Consider the following 19,476-nt stretch of genomic DNA (forward strand, 5'->3'; position numbering starts at 1 on the left):
GTGCATGTCTTTGGACTGTGTGGGAAACCAGAGCACCAGGACGAGAGATGCAAACTCCATACAGGAATGCCAATTTGCCCAGCTGGGATTGGAACCAGTGACCTTCTTGCTGTGAGGTGACAGTGCTAACTGCTGAGCCACTGTGCCACCTTACCATCCATATTAATGTATGGTTAAGAAAGTATTTTGTTGGCTTATTATATAGATTTTCTTTCCTAAAATAAACTCCATAATATTGTTTCTCACCCTGAAGGCAGTTGAAGATGGAAAACAGATACGTGAAGGCCAAGTTGACAGGTCCCCAGGCGAAGAAGGCAAAGCCCCATGTAAGGCCCAGCAAGAAAGTGAGTCCCGCGATGCTACGAAGGTCTTGCACGCCACTGCGGTACTGGTTATTGTGAGGGTTTCTGCGCTTGATTCGTCTCAGATGGACCATCACCACCACAAACATGGCCAGGTTTAGAACAAATATGATGCAGAAATATGCCACAACAGCCACATAGAATGCTGTGCTATTTTTCAGCCAACAACTGGAAAAAAGCAAAGCTTGAAGTTAGCACATGTCATTTCTGTCTTTCAGTAAACTCATAATATTTAAAGGGTTAGTTCACCCTAAAACAAAAATTCTCATTAATTAATCATTCATTTTGTTCTAAAAACCTGAGACTGTTGTTCATTTTTAGAATACAAATGAAGATTTTTAAATGAAATCTTAGAGATTTGTAAGTGAAGTTTATTTATAACTAATTTTGAGAGGATCACATGCTTATGATTGACCACGGCTGGTCCAGCATTAGCTACCATAATACATCAATCAGACCATTCCCATGTCACTATAAATATCTCAGTTATCTTTGGCTTTGAATCCCATCCCCCTAAATAGGGCAGCACGGCAGCAACATAAGTGAATTGACTAAACCAAAATTGGCTCCTAGCCAGTAGTATATCCCTTTATAGCAATCTCTAATTTGTCATTAGCCATAAACAGCAGTTGAGTTCTCAAGATCTACCTGAGCTCAAACTCCCCTCATGACCTACAAACGGGAGGGAGCCCAGAGCTCGAGGATCTTATGAGCTCAGAGCTCTCTCCCAGGACAGCATGCCAAACAAACTAATTGTGAACTCTTATAACAGCAAAGGTCATGAAATGTTCAAATTTCAAAAAGGAACCAAAACATTCCATGTGACTTTAGTAGTTTAACAAAAAACAACAACAGGGCTTTACTAGCAATTTCTTCTCATTAGAATATTTCAGAATGCATGTTCACGAGACACATTTTACCAACACGGAAGTATTCTTGTAGCCACATGAAATATTTGGACGACCTTTTTGGTACCTTGCTGTCTATAGAGGGTCACAGAGCCCTCTGATTTCATCAAATTACACCTTAATAGGTGTTTTGAAGAGGATGGTTTTATGGGTTTGCGACAACATGAGGGTGAATAATTAATGCAAAAATGTTAATTTTTGGGTGAACTAACACTTATATTTACTCAAAGTTTGAAGTTATTGTGAGCATATGTTCTTGTTATTGTCCTAAACCAGCTGTGTTTTGTAAAAAGTGACTATATTGTCATCATTCAAACTGAGAAAGAAGAAAAAAAAAGATAAAAAAAACCCAATTTTGCCGTTGGTATTAACTAATCTAATGTTATATAAACCAGATTTTCACAAATATCTCACTGTATAGCATCCCATAGAAATGATTCACTTAAAAGTAAAATGACCTGTGTTCATTTGTGCTGAGCACTGTATGTCAAAGAGGAAAATATTTGCACCAGGACTTGATATCGGAAATTGATTGAAAAACTTTGAGAAGCCAATTATTCTGCCCTCAAAGTGGTGAATTTGTCATTAGAGATAAGATTAACTTATATTACAACCAGGGTGCGATTTACAGAGGGGTTTGGGAGGGATTGACCCGCCTAATTAACGCTTGATCCCCCTGAGGGATGTCAAAACATGATGTAAGGAGGGTCAGCCCTTAATCAGTTAGAAAAAAAATTCCCTAATCTGTATCTTAAATAATAATATTAATAAATAAATAGATAATATAAATATACATTGGGTGTCATGTTGTGGCAACGCCAAATTAATAAAGGGACGAAGCTGAAAAGAAATGGTAATGATTATTGCAATATTTGCATATGCAAGATGTCCAAGAGATGCCCAAACTAGGGCTCGCAGGCCAAAGTTGGCCCATGATAACCTTTGATTTGGCCCACCAACCAATCAGAGAACAGATGTACAAATGATGGGGAAGGTTGGGGTGAATCCCTCAAAACAGATCGTCATTTCTAATTTTACATAACCTTTTGTTTGTTTGTTTAATTGCTGAGCTACAAAAAAAAAACAGAACTGAACTGAACTGAAATGTTTTAGTTAAATGGATATTAGTCAGATTTTTAAAGGGTCATGAAAACCTAAAACACTTTTTTTTTTTTTAGATGTTCACATATATGTGTGTGGCACGTTGCTAAAACCAATATTAGGAGACATATACTTCACTATTGAGTGAAATGTTTTTTTTTTTTACTATGTGTTATTCCTAAACTCTACTGGGTTTTATTGTAAGAAGTACATTATAAAATGCTAAATATATCTATATTTATTGATATGATTATAAAGTTTTTTTTCTGTATTTTGTTTATATTATTAAATTAGAAAGGTAACATGGCAATTTTTAATGTAATACAGTTTGGTATATTTAGCTTCAGCCTACCACACTCAATCAAGTTTGGATTTTGGCCCTTTATAAGAAAAAGTTTTGGCACTCCTGCACAAGACAAATAAAAATTGTAAATGTTAATTTTCTGCTGACTTTAGAAGGAGCACTTTCAAACAACCTGAATACTTACAAATCATCTGTTGTGCCATCAGAAAATTTCCCATAGCTTATGAGGCCGTAGTTATCCTTGTTTATCGCAATCACAATAATGACGACAGCCAAAGGCACTCCTGCAAGAAAACGTCAACCAAATCAATTCAGAAACCATCAACAGGAACAGGAACAGAATCAGTCAGCTAATTGAACAGCTGAACTCACCCCAGCCAATCAGAGAGAACTTCAGCATGTATCGGGACATGAAGTTGTTAAAGACCTTGACGATGGCCAGATACATATGCAGAGCCTCCAGCCCCATCCAGGTGAAGGAGACCAACAGAAAGTAGTGAAGGAAGAAGGCTGTAGAAATGCACAGACCCACTGCATCTGTGTACAGCGCAAGCCACGAGTCCAACAAGAACACCAGGTTCAGGAACAGCAGTGCGAAACACAAATGGATCAAGATCTTCGAAGGAATGTCCCGACGAATTTTGCTGAAAGAATTGGGTAAATCAATACATATTTTTGGTTGCAATTATACAATATTTGATGCATTTTAGAAGATTTTGAGTGAGTAACTGTGTGTTGTTTTATTTTAGCAGAGAAAAGGAGAATGTTACTCACTCAAATGAGAGGTAAGTGAGTAAAGTGACTGAAAGAAAGATGGCAGACACTCCGCATCCAATGTAAGAGATGAAGGTGAGGATGGTGGCCTGCATTTTGTCAGTTACACCTTGCTGGCTAATGTCCTATGAAGACAAAGCAAAATCCAAAATGGTTTTCATTATACAGAATGCAAGTAGAATAATGAATGCACACATATATAAGGACACAGATATGTGTAATTAATAGCTAATACATGATTAATAAGGTTAATGTTCAGCAAGAACCATGACTGATGTCCAGTCTAACACAGTGTCCTAACAAGTGAAATGACAACATTTGAGTTACAATGCGATGTGATGTGACACAACAGAAACACTTAAATACTAGCCATTCATTTAAATACCAGCCACAGCAGTCCCAGTGAAATTGTAAGGTTTTTAATGAATTTCTAATGAATACAGAATACATATTAAAGCTATTTTAACAATATTAATAGGTTACTGAGGGACTGGTGTTGTTGATTTGCACAGTTCTGACTTTCATTTTCAAACTGTTTACTAGTTATTCTATTTTCAAGCTCTAAGGTAAACTATCTGCTGCTGCTTTCGGTAATATGGCAATAAACGTGACGTTAAATAGTATTCTAACTCACATTGGTAACATTTAACACTAAGTAAAGCACATCATTTGTATTTGAGAAGATCATTGTCATAGTATTATTTGCTGTTGTTCTGCATCACGGAAATAGAAAGCATTTTTAAAATAGATATTCTGTGCATCGCTGTCGCAGATGGTTAGGACAAAAACTACTCTTACCATGGAAAAGATTCCTTTTATCACATCACAGGTTAAGAGGACACAGTGTAATGAGTTACGACCCTGTTTTTTATTTTTATTTTATTAACACTTTACATCTTTATTGTTACAGCACTGTATAATAAATTTTTTTTTTTTTTTAAACTTCCTATTCATCCTATTAAAAAAATCATGCTTTTTCTTTTTGCATTCTGGCTCCAAGTTATCAAATTTTTCAGACTTGATCATTTGAGCTTTTAGAACACTACCAAACAAAAGTCTTGTCACCTATCCAAAATTTAGGAGCAACACATAATAACTTGACTTCTAGTTGATCATTTGGTATGAGAAGTGTCTTATGTGAAAGGTGAATGCCTCTGGATTATACCAAAATAAAATATGATCATGCTTTGATTTTTAACTATTTAATTAGGACTGTAATCTCTGGCTTTGCTTGGACAAAAGACTTGTCATTTAATAGAAATAATGTACAGTATAGAATATAAAGTCATGATGCAGTGAAAAAACAAATAATTTAGTGTATGAATCCCATGAGCTTGGACGACTGCATCCATACATCTCTGCAATAACTCAAATAACCTATTAATAAAGTCATCTGGAATGGCAAAGAAATCATTCTTGCAGAATTCCCAGAGTTCATCAAGATTCTTTGGATTCATCTTCAATGCCTCCTTCTTCATCTTACTGCAGACATGCTCAATAATGTTGATATCTGGTCACTGGGTTGACCATTCCTGGAGCACCTTGACCTTCTTTGTTTTCAGGAATTTTGCTGTGGAGGGTGAAGTATGAGAAGGAGCGCTATCCTGAAGAAGTTGTCCTCTCCTGTGGTTTGTAATGTAATGGGCAACACAAATGTCTTGATAGCTCAGGCTGTTGATGTTGCCATCCACTCTTGCATGCCCCAATACTGAATGTAACCCCAAACCATGATTTTTCCTTCACCAAACTTGACTGATTTCTCTGAGAATCTTGTGTCTTCCATGCGTGCTCCTATACAGTAGCTCTTCTGCAGTATTTGTGATGATTGAGATGCAGTTCAACAAATGATTCATCAGAAAAATCTACCTTTTTTCACTTCCAATTGAACGACTAGAAGTCAAGTTATTATTTGTTGCTTTTACAACTGGGATCGACAAAAAAAGTGCACATTTACTCTTATTTTTGTCTAAAATGTCAGAAGTACAAACCATTGTGCTTTTTTTCAAATTAAGCTTGCTCAAACATAAAGTCATGTAGTTGTAATTACTGGATATTACTTGCGGTTGCTTAACATTTCAATTGTAAAACAGTTGTCATAAATTAAATGTTTTGCTGCTGCAGTCTAATCCTGCTCTCTTAACTTAATTGATGCTTTTGTGCTTTGCCCAGGCTACTTCAGTTTGATTGGCAATTTTAATCTAGTTGACACTGATTGCATTGTTAAATGATGAGGCAGGCTGATATAAAACTTCACTTTAAACCTTTTTGTAAAAACATCAGAATGCAGAACAGCAGAGCGATGGCTACTTACCATGAGCACTGCAAAGCTGGTCAGATGACTGCAGCTGCAGATGGTTTCGTTCTCTGTGCTGCTGTTCATGACACTGCAGCCATCCCTATTCCAGCCTCCTAACCCTTCTAAAAAATCCAAAACACATAGAAATTATAAGACTATTCTTAATTAGAAAGTTAGAAAGCTCACATATTTTATTAAGCTTACTGACAGCTCACCATTTTTGTCAAAATCCCAGAAAACACAAACAGCTACATAGTTTCCCTGTTGGAGAAGAGTGAAGGGAGAGAAAGATGAGACAGCTTTCAGGTGGCAGAGAGACATATGATGTACAGTAAAATATGAGTGCATGCATACCGCAACAGGCTGCTTATTCATCAGAGTAAACTCTATGTTCTCTCTCAGGTTTCTGATTGACAGGTTAGCCACGCTAGAGCCCAGAATGTAGCTATTCAGCTTCTTTTGGTTCAGATTTGTATCCTGTAGATGAATGAAAAGCAATGAACAATCTAAAATAAAGTGGCAGATTCAACTTATCAGCTTTAATTTTGGTAAAGCGTCTTTTAAATCTGTTTATGATGTGTTTATGTAAGGAACATATAATAATAATAATAATAATAATAATAATTTTAATCTATTTGACACTGATTGCATTGTTAAATGATGAGGCAGGCTGATATAAAACTTCACTTTAAACCTTTTTGTTAAAAACATCAGAATGCAGAATAACAGAGCGATGGCTACTTACCATGAGCACTGCAAAGCTCATAGCAAATAAGCAAAGCAAATAATAATAATAATAATAATAATAATAATAATAATAATAATAATAATAATAATAATAATTCCTTACATTTACATAGCGATTTTCTGGACACTCAAAGTGTTGTACACATTTTTGGGGCAAATCACCTCATGCACGACCAGTCACCACTTATACTATGGTTAAAACACCTACCCCCGGTTTCACAGACAAGTCTTAAGCCTAGTCCTAGACTAAAATGTAAGTCTGAGCTGTTTCAACTGAAATAAAACTGCACTGATTAATTTTTAAATATATAAATACCTGTAAATATATGTTTTGTCTCAAGATGCACACCAGTAATGTTTTTTTCTAAGTTTGTTAATAAAAATGACTTAAATGTCCTAATTGAACTATGGCCTAATCCTTGCTAGTCTAAACCCTGTCTGTGAAACCTGGCCATAAAGTCTTTGTTCAGATGTTGGATCTCAAGACAATCAATCATTCATTCTAAAACTTTTTCTTTGCATAGGATTCCTTTTTTTTTTTTACCTACCTTATCCAAAGCCTTTAGTTTTGATTGCATTTCTGACCATTGTAGATTGTCAAATAACATAAATCATTCAGTGTACTGATATTGAAATGTAATGTGGTCAAGAATAGCTTGAAGCTATTTTAGCTGTGAGTTTATCTGAAAATGATTACCAATCAGAATAAAGCATGCAACAGCTCTGGAGAATAAATGATATTTCTAATGGAATTTCCCTTCCATTTTTTTTGCAAATATTCATGTTCATGTACAGACCAATGCCCTTGTTAAAACAGCTAATATTTGTATGTATTTGTATACATACAAATATTTGTATTTTCAGCCCTGCATATGAATGAATGGTCAAAAGGTTCTGTGTCCTTAACTTCCTCAATCTAAACACAATCGTAAAGTGTTTTTGTACAAAAATGTCTACTTGATATCGAATGAAAGCATGCGTTCTAACCTTTAAAATGTAAAAGATATTGCAGTATTACCTGAAAAAAAGTGGATTTCTGATAGAATGTGAACTGGACCCTAGAGGCCATCTTTTGTTCCTCTGGAGAGAGATTTTCAGTTAGAGATGCCGGCAGTGTTACTTTTCCTAGGTTTGGGGAGGAACTTCCCACAGCCCTGACTGATCTTTGAAGTGATTTTGTGACCTGTATTAACATAAATGTATATAAAAACCATGCATCACATTTTAAGTATGACCGTTGGACTTCTGCACTTTAAAAAAAAACATTTTTAATTAACAGGTTCCATATTTTGTGATTCATGCAGTGTTTTCTCTTTATTTATAGTTGTGAATTGCATTATGGGAGTTTTATCTTTCCTTTTGATGTTGAAAATTCAACTCTAAAGATTAACAAAGTGACTTTTATTGACATATTAGCAGTTTGAAACAAGATATTGTTTAGGAAATAATATAGAGTGAATTAAGTCTGTAAAGTAACAGTAAAAGTACAGGAAGTTTATTACAAGGTTTTCATACCATAATTTACAACACAAACAAAGACAATATAGGTCACAATTACCAGCAATCTAATCCTGGCAGATCGCAGGTAAACACACAGATCCTGTAGAACTACAAATCTGCCATTATATGGACTACAAGATCCAGCCATGCACTGCACAGAACACATCTGTTTCTAATCTTGCCTGATTGCTAACCAACACAGCTGAAGCTGTTCAGAACTAATGATGTGGACTTTAAAAGCAGCACAGACACAGTTTCATTAGCTTGCCTTCTGTGTTTGAACCTTGCCTTGATTGTTTGTTTACGTTGCCTGCTGATGAGACTCTTTAAAAGAGGCATGCGGGAAAGAGCTCCAAGGTGGTGAGTTGTGGGTTCCGCTGGGCTGTCTCTCTCGGGCAATATGCCCTCCAAAGATGACGATAGTTAGTTAGACAGAGCTTCATATGCGATATAGTCGAATTGGAGGGGGGTTATAAAAATGTTAAGTTGACCACTACCTCGGCCTAAGCCTCTCGCCTTACCAAGTCATGTGTGTGGTGAGTCGTGGAGTCCAGCCTTGCCTTCTGTCTACATTTTATGAATAAACTGAGTTTCCTGGCCCTCGCCTCCAGACTGCGGACGGACTAATCCTATAGGGGATCTGTGTGATTGTGAAAGTGTGCTCTTTCCTACTCGGTGTGATGAAGCTGGTGCCTTTCTCCTTGGACGGGTCTCAAAGGCTGTGTGAAGGGAAGTCTTTTATACCTTCATTTGTGTTTATGCCTGTTGTATGTTCAGTGTGATTTGTTATGTGTCTGAAAGGTGATTAGTGCGGGAGGCGAGTAAGAGGGAGATATGATTACAGGGGATGCGCCCTAATTTTGTGTGCAGCATAGATTGAGGTGTTGGATGCTATTTGAAACACTGTTGTAGTGTGTTAAACTCACAGTGTGTAAAGGAAGGGGCGTGATAATTACATGTAGCCTTTGCATCTATATCTCTTGCCCTGGTACCTGTATTTAATTTACCCCTGTTCTTAAAGTAAATAGGGCATTTTCTCTTTTGTACATTACATTGTGTGTGGTGTTTTTCTGACGAACATAAATGTCAATAAGGTTTATTACATCACTTTAAACTATTGAAAATGTTCATAAAGTCACTTTTTAAAAACTTTTCCAGGTTAAAATTTGTTAAAGGAAAGATTAAAGTCTCATAATTCAATTCAAAAACATAAATAAATAAAAAATAAACAAAAAAACATATAATATGTTATAACGCATATGATTTTACAGACCGTCATTACCTGTGGGTTTAAGGGATCTGCAATTGAAAAGGATGTTGGCCTAAAATTGGTCCCATCGACTTTGGCTACAGTCAACGCGAGTGAATCAAAAACAAGGTTTACAAACTGGTCCGGAATCACAAGTTTTAGAGCCAAATCATCCACAGCTTTGATTAACCTACAAAGCAGAATAGAATGTTTACATACTGTATTTCTCAACTGATGTCAAATGGTTGTTGCACTTGCATCTCACCGGTTTGAGGAGGAACCCAGAGTTCCTGAAGTGCTGTTTAGACAGTTGTTGATGACCCCAAGCACAGTTCGACCCAGATCCACACTAATATTCGGTGCAGAGAGAATATTCTCTAGCTTGCTGATCAGCTGGTTCACCTCACTTGAGTTTAGAGATGCTATATCCTGGGTTTGATTTAGAAGATTACCAGCAACTTCATCTGGGCTTTCAGTTGTTGCTGAAAATGTAGACATTTAAATCAGATATTGTTTACTGCATGGCATAGAAATATACAGTAACCCTGAAACATTTGGACACTTTAATTATTAAATCAAAATGGCTGAAGCATTAAGAAATGATAAATAAATAATATTTCAGTCTGCAAAAATGGTTATGTGCAACATTTAAGACTATAATTCAGACCTTCTCCATGCAATCCGTTAAAATAAGACATGACATTCATAAAACGAGCTGTGTCTGAAATCACCACTACTGATACTGCAAGATAATACTATACTGAATATACTTTTATTTGTATTTGCTTTTTCAAAATGAATACCACCTTAAGAGCGTACGGTTTGTAATTTCACACACAGCCAATGTGGGATTTGTTGTTTAAGCTTTACAAAACTACACACAACCAATATGCTGTAATTGTTAAAATAGTTGTAATTGTGTAGTAGTAACAAAATTAATATAATTATATAATCCTTTTGGTGATTTCCTGAAGTGAAATCACGATACCATGACATTGGCATTTTTTTTTTTTTTGTTAAACTGGGTACAAAATATCAGGCTGAATGTACATACAATTAGACAAAAGCTCTGTCTGTTTCTTGAATCTGATTGGCTGATAGCTGTGCGATATTCTGCCAGTAGCAGCACTTGTACTGACTCTTCACCCTTGTGTATTACTCTGCCCACATACAGCAACAAGCACAGGACACACTACAGTTTGACAAATATTGCAGCTGTTGGGCAACATAATCTACTTTTGAGGCTTTTTTTAAGTCAAGAATGTAGTTGTTTAGATTGCAACTATGCAGTTTATTTATAAGGATAGTGCCTATTTTAAATGTTTATAATTTCTGAGATACAACACGTCTGCGGCCATTAGCCTGTCTTTGAGTTGAGGATGTTGATCCACAAGATCATCCACAGGTTAATGACTTTCTAAGTCGATCTCTCTCTCTCTCTTTTGTATGTTGTACTGCCGTATTTATACCAAAGTAATTTTTTGATCTCCCGATTGCAACAGAGAAATACTGAGATATCTCTGTAGACTGAGATAACATTTCATGTCAGTCAGTCTTAAAATGTGAGCAAAATCAGCTGATTTGTCATCATTTTAGACATTCGGCTAAAAAAATTCCTCTAACAAAAGGGTTTTGAGAACATCCATGTTTGATTTTCTTTTTTGTACACATGACTATGCCATTGAACTTTTGTATAAACGCAATATCACACAAGTAGCAGTGTGATGTGGCTGTATATCATCACTGGTGGGACACTAACGCCTCCCACAAGTGCCGATCCACAGCCACATCGCCCTGCTACTTGTGTGATATTGCTCATATACATTATAACAATTTATATTTTTAAATGTTTAAATATATATAATAAATGCTACTTGATTTCATATTTTGGTATCAATACCATATTTGTAAATACCATATTTGTAAATATCTATACCATATCAATACCTAAAATATACCATATTTTATGGCAAATTTTGGTAAAGAAATCAATACATTTAAGCCCAGTGCTGTAAATAGTAAAAATAGATTTTCATTTCCACAATTTGGCATCAGTTAAATAATGATCACAGAATAAAAATAAATAAATAAATAAATAATATATATTATATGTTATATTTAAATTTTTTTATCCCTTTAAGTGTCCAAATATTTCTAGGAAACACTTACTAAATATGTTTATATTCAGATATTTGAGTAAAGCATCTTCAAACCTGAAGTGGTTGCTGTGGTAGCAGTGGAAGTTGATGGAACATTTGGAGTGGTGGTGATTGTAGTAGTTGAATTTAGAGCAAGAGTTGGAGGGGCTGTTGTTGAAGTGGAGCTTGTGGTTGTGTCAATAATAGTTGCATTTGTTGGTGTGTGTTTTGGAGCAGTGGTTGGGGTTATTGTAGTAGTTGTATTACTGTCTGTATTTTCAATAACAGCTGAATCTGTTGTGTTAAGGAGACTAACAGTCGTGACAGACACTGTAGTTGGCACACTGGTAATATTTTCTGTTGTGTTATTGGAGGATTCTCTGTTGTCTATGATAGGACTGACAGTAGTATTGTTGAAGCTGGTGGTATTCATCTGTATAGCTGTTGTCTTTTTTACCAAGTCTGTTGTGTTTGATTGTGTTGTATTGAATGGGGAATCTGTTGTGTTCAACGTTACATTAACTGGCATAGCTGTTGTGTTTATTGCCAAGTCTGTTGTGTTTGATTGTGTTGTATTGAAAATGGAATCTGTTGTGTTCAAAGTTACATTAACTGGCATAGCTGTTGTGTTTATTGCCAAGTCTGTTGTGTTTGATTGTGTTGTATTGAAAGGGGAATCTGTTGTGTTCATCGTTACATTAACTGGCATAGCGGTTGTGTTTATAGCCAAGTCTGTTGTATTTGATTGTGTTATATTGAACATGGAATCTGTTGTGTTCAAAGTTACATTAACTGGCATAGTGGTTGTGTTTATAGCCAAGGTTGTTGTGTTTGATTGTGTTGTATTGAATGGGGAATCTGTTGTGTTCAACGTTACATTCACTGGCATAGCTGTTGTGTTTATAGCCATGTCTGTTGTGTTTGATTGTGTTGTATTGAATGGGGAATCTGTTGTGTTCAGAGTTACTTTAACTGGCATAGCTGTTGTGTTTATAGCCAAGTCTGTTGTATTTGGTTGTGTTATATTGAACATGGAATCTGTTGTGTTCAAAGTTACATTAACTGGCATAGTGGTTGTGTTTATAGCCAAGGTTGTTGTGTTTGATTGTGTTGTATTGAATGGGGAATCTGTTGTGTTCAGAGTTACATTCACTGGCATAGCTGTTGTGTTTATTGCCAAGTCTGTTGTGTTTGATTGTGTTGTATTGAACATGTAATCTGTTGTGTTTAAAGTTACATTCATTGGCATAGCTGTTGTGTTTATAGCCAAGTCTGTTGTGTTTGATTGCGTTGTTTTAAATGAGGAATCTGTTGTGTTCAGAGTTGCATTAACTGGCATAGCTGTTGTGTTTATTGCCAAGTCTGTTGTGTTTGATTGCGTTGTTTTAAATGAGGAATCTGTTGTGTTCAGAGTTGCATTAACTGGCATAGCTGTTGTGTTTATAGCCAAGTCTGTTGTGTTTGATTGTGTTGTATTGAACATGTAATCTGTTGTGTTTAAAGTTACATTCATTGGCATAGCTGTTGTGTTTATAGCCAAGTCTGTTGTGTTTGATTGCGTTGTTTTAAATGAGGAATCTGTTGTGTTCAGAGTTGCATTAACTGGCATAGCTGTTGTGTTTATAGCCAAGTCTGTTGTGTTTGATTGTGTTGTATTGAATGGGGAATCTCTTGTGTTCAAAGTTACATTCACTGGCATAGCGGTTGTGTTTATAGCCAAGTCTGTTGTATTTAATTGTGTTGTATTGAATAAGAAATCCGTTACGTTCAAAGTAACATCTGTAAAGCGTGTTGTATTAATACTTGTATAGTTAAGAGAATCCATTGTGGTGCTGTTTAGGGGTGTATCTGTTGTGGCATTACCTCTAGCATGTATGGTGTCCATTGTAGAACTATTCAGAAGTTGTGTAGTCAAATATGGAATGTTTGTTGTATTGAATTCAGTTGACTGAGTTGTGTGGTTTGATGATTTGTTCATGATTTGTGATTCTGTTGTATGGGCTAGGATTGTATCATTTAAGGTAGTTGCATTTTCTGAAAGAGCAGTTGTGATATATTGTGTAGCATGTGTAGATTCGGTTGTGTTGTGGTAGTCGTGAGGATCAGTGCTTCCAAGTTTTGTGCTGTACTGTGTCATGTTAAACTGTGTAACATCTGTACTTTTGTTTGTTACACCAGAGAAATAAGAAATACTTGTGTTAGATTGCGTCACATATTCGGCAGCTTTAGCTGATGTGATAGTAGAGTTGAGAAGTGGCACTGTTGTTTTGAATGGTGTGACTGTTGTACGATCCAGTGTCGTCGAGGTGTAAGGCCTGGTTATTTGAGGTCTGACTGTTGAATTTGGTGCAACGGGTGTAATAGGAATTTTACTTATCTGTGAGGTTGTATTTAAAGGTGTACCTGTTGTATTATTGTATGATGGTGTATTATTAAGTGGTGTGACCATTGTAGTGACTGGTGATGCTGTTGTATTGAGTGTTGTACCAGTTGTACTGACCAATGTGGTTGTTGTATTGTGTGGTGTCCTGGTTGGGTCAATTAGTTGGGTTGATACATCAAGTGTAGCATTTGGAGTAATTATCAGTGATGGTGTTAGATTGTATGGCATATCTGGTGTGCTGGCATGAGGGGTTGCTGTACTAAGTGGTGATGATGTTGTATTGTGTGGCATTCCTGTTGGACTGACCAGTGAGGTTTGAGTATTGAGTGTTATATCACTTGTACTGATCATTGGCGATGTTGTACTGTGTGGTGTGCCTGTTGTTTCGACTGATGAGGTTGTTACTGTGTGTGGTGTAGCTGTTGTACTCATCATAGCGGTTGTTATATTAATTGTGGTTTCTGTTATTGTGACTGATGTTATAGTGTGTGGTGCATCTGTTGTGTGTACTGGTACGGTTGTTATGTTGGGTGTCATTTCTGTTGTTATGCTAAGTCCCTTTGTAGTTGTACTGTCCAGTGATGGTGTTATACTCTGCAGTGTACTAGTTGCTTCAATTGGTGAGGTTGTTTTATTTTGCAGTGCATCTGGTCTGTTGTTCAACACTGTTGATGCATCAAGTGTTGTATCTCTTGTACTGTCAGGTGAGGTTGTTACATTTAGTGTTGTATCACTTGCACTGACTGAGGTTGTTAAACCATCTGGTCTACCTGTTGTATGGGCTGGTGAGGTTGTATCTCTTGTGATATCCAGTGTTTTTGTCATATTTAATGCTGTTTCTGTTCTCACTGGTTGGGTTGTTATTTTATGCATTGTACTTGTCATTGACGTTGTTATACTGTTTGGCGTGCTTGCTGTATTAACTGTTGATGTGCCAGCTGTGCTCTCCAGTAGGGGTGCTATATCGGGTGTTGTATCTGTTGTGCTGACTGTTGAGGCTGTTGCATTGTTTTGCACCATTGTACCTGCTGTACTCTCTGTTGAGGTTGTAACATTAATGGTCATATTCACTGTACTGTCCTTTGGGGTTGCAATATTGGGTATTAAATCTGTTGGATTGCTGACAGGTGAAGTTTTATCATATGTTGTATGTGTTGAACTGATCTCTGAAATTGTAACATTGTGTGTTGTAGCTGCTGTTGTACTGACTACCGAGGTAGTGACTTTGTATGGTGTACTTGGTGGATCGACTAATGGGGTTGTTAGTTTTTGTACTGTTGTACTGACCATTGAGGATACTTTAATGTACTGTGTATCTGTTGTATTGACCGTTAGGGTTGTTATATCGATCGTTGTATCTGTTGTGCTGACAATTGAGGCTGTTTCATTGTTTTTTGAGCCTGCTGTACTCTCTGAAGTTGTTATACTTGCTGTTGTATTCATTATACTGACCATTGGGGTTGTACTATTGTGTGTTGAACCTGTTGTGTTGCCAATTGTATATGTGCTATCATATGTTGTTTGTGTTGTAGTGACCATTGAGTTTGTTTCACTGTATGGTGTACCTGATGTATGGACTGGTTCGGTTGTTGTCTTTTGCATTGTTGTACCGACTGCTAAGGACGTTTTTTCATTTAGATTATCTGTTGTATTGACCATGGAGGCTGTTATATTGTTAGGTGTAGCTGTGGTAATAACCGTTGGAATCTTTATATCAAGTGTTGTATAAGTTATGTTGACCATTGAGGTTGTTGCATTGTTTTCTGTACCTGTTGCACTCTCTGTTAGGTTTGTTATATTTATTGTTGTATTCATTGTACTGACCATTCGAGTTGTAAAATTTTGTGTTGGATGTGCTGTATTGCTGACTGGAGATGTTTTGTCATGTGTTGTGTCTGTTGTACTGACCACTGATGTAGTTTCATTGTATAGTGTAGCTGCTGTATGGACTGATGGGGTTGCTAATTGTTGTAGTGTTGTACTGACCATTGAAGTTGTTTCATAGTTTTCTGTACCTGCTGTACGCTCTGCTGAGGTTGTTATATTGATTGTTGTATCTGTTGTGCTGATCACAGAGGCTGCTGTATTTTTTACTGTACTTCCTGTACTCTCTGTTGTGAATGTTGTGTTTAAATTTGCATTCATTGTATTGACAATTGGGGTTGTATTATTGTAAGTTGCACCTGCCGAATTGCTGATTTGAGATGACTTATCATTTGTTGTTTGTGTTATACTGACCTCTGAGGTTGTTTCAATGTTTGTTGCACTTGTACTGAATGGTGAACGGGTTGCCTGTTGTATCGTTGTACTGGCTATTGAGGAAGCTTGTTCATGTGTATCTGTTGTATCGATCATTGATGCTGTTGCATTATTTTTTGTACCTCCTGTACTCTCTGTTAAGGTTGTTATATTTGTTGTTGTATCCATTGTTGTGGTGATTGGGCTGGTAATGTTGGATGTTACACCAGCTTTATTGTCTATTTGAGATGTTTTATCATTTGTTGAGATTGTAATATTTTGTGATGTATCTACTGTATTGCTGATTGTAGATGTTTTGTCATATGTATTGTCTGTTGTACTGACAACTGAGGTAGTTTCATTGTGTGGTGTACCTGTTGTATGGATTATTGGGTTTGTTGGTTGTTGTACCGTTGAGATTGCAATATTGTTTGGTGTACCTGTTGTATTGACCGGTGGATTTGTTTTATTGAGCTTAGTATCTGTTGTGGTGATCACTGAATCTGTTGTATTGTTTACTGCACCTTCTGTACTCTCTGTTGAAGTTGTTATATTTATAATTGTATTAGTTGTACGGACAGTTGGGGTTGTATTATTGTATGTTGCACCTGCTGAATTGCTGATTTGAGATGATTTATCATATGTCGTAGGTGTTGTACTGACCTCTGAGGTTGTTTCATTGTTTGACTTACTTGTAGTAAATGGTGTCTGTTGTATTGTTGTACTGACTATTGAGGATACTTTTTCATATTCTGTATCTGTTGTATTGACAACTGATGGTGTTGTATTGTTCAGTGTAACTGCTGTACTCTCTGCAGAGGTTTTTATATTTATGGTTGTATTCATTGTATTGATCATCAGGGTGGTGATATTGTGTGTTGAACCTGCTTTATCATCGATTTGAGCTGTTTTATCAAATGTTGTGTTTGCTATACTCACCACTGAGGTTGTTTGATTGTAAGGTGCACCTGTTGTACTGATTGGTGAGTTTGTTGCTTGTTGTATTGTTGTACTGGCCATTGTGGTTGATTTCTCATATGATGTATCAGTTGGTATACCTGTGCTACTCAACAGTGGAGATGTTGTGTTGTTTGGTGTAACTGTTGAACTAACCATTGGGGATGGTTTATTGTTTGGTGTACCTGTTGCACTGACCAGGTTTGTTTGTTGTATTGTTGTGCTGACTACTGGGGATGCTACATTGTTTGCCGTACCAGTTGTACTGTCTGGTGGGGTTGCTGTCTGTTGTACTGTCATACTTATTGGTGTAGATGTTATACTGTTTGGTGTACCTGGTGTATTAACTGGTGCATCTGAGGGATTGACCAATGGGGCTGTTGTCTGTTGTTTTGTTGTACTAATCAGTGTGGATATTATATCATTTGCTGAACCTGTGCTGTTGACCAATTGAGATGTTGTCTGTTGTATTGTTGCACTGCTCAGTGGGGATGTTACATTGGTTGGTGTACCTGTGCTATTTATCAATGGGGCTGTTGTCTGTTGCACTGTTGTGCTGGTCAGTGTGGATGTTATATTGTTTGGTGTACCTGATGTATTAACCAGTGGGATTGTTGTCTGTTGATTTGTTGTACTGATCAGTGTGGATGTTACATTGTTTGGTGTACCTGAGGTATTGACTAGTGTGGATGTTGTATGTTGTGTTGTTGTACTGGTCAGTGGGGATGTTAAATTTTTTGGTGTACCTGATGTATTGACTAGTGTGGACGTAGTATGTTGTATTGTTGTACTGGTCAGTGGGGATGTAACATTGTTTGGTGTACCTGAGGTATTGACTAGTGTGGACGTTGTCTGTTGTATTGTTGTACTGGTCAGTGGGGATGTTACATTGTTTGGTGTACCTGAGGTATTGACTAGTGTGGACGTTGTCTGTTGTATTGTTGTACTGGTCAGTGGGGATGTTACATTGTTTGGTGTACCTGAGGTATTGACTAGTGTGGACGTTGTCTGTTGTATTGTTGTACTGGTCAGTGGGGATGCTAAATTGTTTGGTGTACCTGTGCTATTGACTGGTGGGGATGTTGTATGTTGTATTGTTGTACTCACTAATGGGATTGCTGTCTGTACTGTTGTACTGATATTTGAGGATGTCATATTGTTTTGTGTACTTGTTGTATTGACCAGTGTACCAACTGCTGAGGGTGTCATATTGTCTGGTGTAACCACTGTTGTACTGAGTGCTGGAATAAATGGTAGGATTGTTGTATTAGATAAAACATTGTTTGTTTGAGAGTCTTTACTGCTGATGGATGTATGAGATGTTAATACTGTTCTATTCAGTGGTGTATAAGTGTTTATGATCATTGTAGATGCTGTGACTGCAGTCTGTGTTTGAGTGGTAGTTACTAATGGAGAAAGGGTGTTTGGTAATGCAGCACTGCTTTCAGAGCTTGTTTTGGGTGGGATAAGTTGAGTTGTGTAGGAATCAGAAGGGAAGATCACACAGCTGTCTTTCAAAAGAAGAGCAAACGTTTGACCCTGTGCACTGGAAAACAGAACAGAATTGTTCAGTTTGTTTGGAGCCCTCTTTTTAGTCCTAGAACAACATTCAAGTTAAACAAATAATCTTATTCCATTGTAGGTTAAAATTCTTGATTCTGATTGGCTTGAGGGTGTGCAATAAAATTGTTTAATGCACAAGTAGTCCTTGTCAGTTTTCTGTGCGTTCACACCAAAGGTGACAAGCTCATCAAAGTTTATTCTGGCTGGCCTGGCGACTGTCTGCCTTCTCAGTTTCAGGGGCGAGAGTGTCAAAATTCGCTACATTGATGTCATATTTAAAGCATATCAGCAAATTAGTTACGTTCCTGCATAAAACATGCTTTCTAGTGTGAAAATGTTGCACACTTTTTATCAAATTCATAAAACAATGGAAAAATAAGTTGTTGTGTGTGGTGTGGCTTTGCTCCACTTATCCAATATGTGTCCATATGTCTGAAATATTCTGAAGCAGCATTACTGTACTGTATTGTTGCATGAGATTTACACTTTTTTAACGTTAATGCACATTTGTTACTTTGCAGTAACTTTTTTTAAATACATGTCCCTGTCAGAAAATATCGCATTTTATTGGAAATCCGGTTACAGCAATAATCAAACTCTTGGGAACAACTGTGGTCGGAACCAAAGTTCACAGGACTGTATTCTCTGGACTTCTCTCAAGTGGTGGACTTTTACAGTCTGATTGCTTGCTGCCAAACCATGTCATAGCTCATTACCATGAAGTTGACTTGATTTAAACTCTCCTCAACGCCTACATTAGCAAAACTGCACCATGCTGCTCCTCGCCGCCTATCGCCATAGGCTCCCATTCAAAACTAATGACTTCGGCTACTTTGACGCTTTCGGTGTGAACGCACATTTAGAAATAAATGCATTTTTCTAAACATTAGCAGTAACCATAGCAATTCAGTGAGAGTTGTAAAGCCTTCATTTTCATGTATTTGAACAACTGCTTA

General features: G+C 36.9%; 1 protein-coding gene across 4 annotated transcripts in view; it reads right to left on the reverse strand.

The window, feature by feature from the left end:
- Positions 1-19,476, reverse strand: part of adgrg2a (adhesion G protein-coupled receptor G2a) — a 64,471-nt gene that overhangs the window by 3,575 nt on the left and 41,420 nt on the right. For 3 of the 4 annotated variants that reach the window (XM_073940730.1, XM_073940731.1, XM_073940729.1), the window contains 11 exons: positions 11,455-18,503; positions 9,507-9,723; positions 9,275-9,431; positions 7,511-7,675; positions 6,100-6,222; positions 5,961-6,006; positions 5,761-5,867; positions 3,450-3,574; positions 3,048-3,319; positions 2,860-2,959; positions 247-530 (listed from right to left, as the gene is read on the reverse strand). In XM_073940730.1, the coding sequence (XP_073796831.1) occupies positions 247-530; positions 2,860-2,959; positions 3,048-3,319; positions 3,450-3,574; positions 5,761-5,867; positions 5,961-6,006; positions 6,100-6,222; positions 7,511-7,675; positions 9,275-9,431; positions 9,507-9,723; positions 11,455-18,503 (8,645 nt within the window). The remainder of the gene's footprint in view (positions 1-246; positions 531-2,859; positions 2,960-3,047; positions 3,320-3,449; positions 3,575-5,760; positions 5,868-5,960; positions 6,007-6,099; positions 6,223-7,510; positions 7,676-9,274; positions 9,432-9,506; positions 9,724-11,454; positions 18,504-19,476) is intronic. The other variant, XM_073940732.1, reaches the window with a different exon arrangement.

The sequence above is a fragment of the Danio rerio genome, chromosome 24 (genome assembly GCF_049306965.1).
Source record: "Danio rerio strain Tuebingen ecotype United States chromosome 24, GRCz12tu, whole genome shotgun sequence".
In the NCBI taxonomy this organism is placed as follows: domain Eukaryota; kingdom Metazoa; phylum Chordata; class Actinopteri; order Cypriniformes; family Danionidae; genus Danio; species Danio rerio.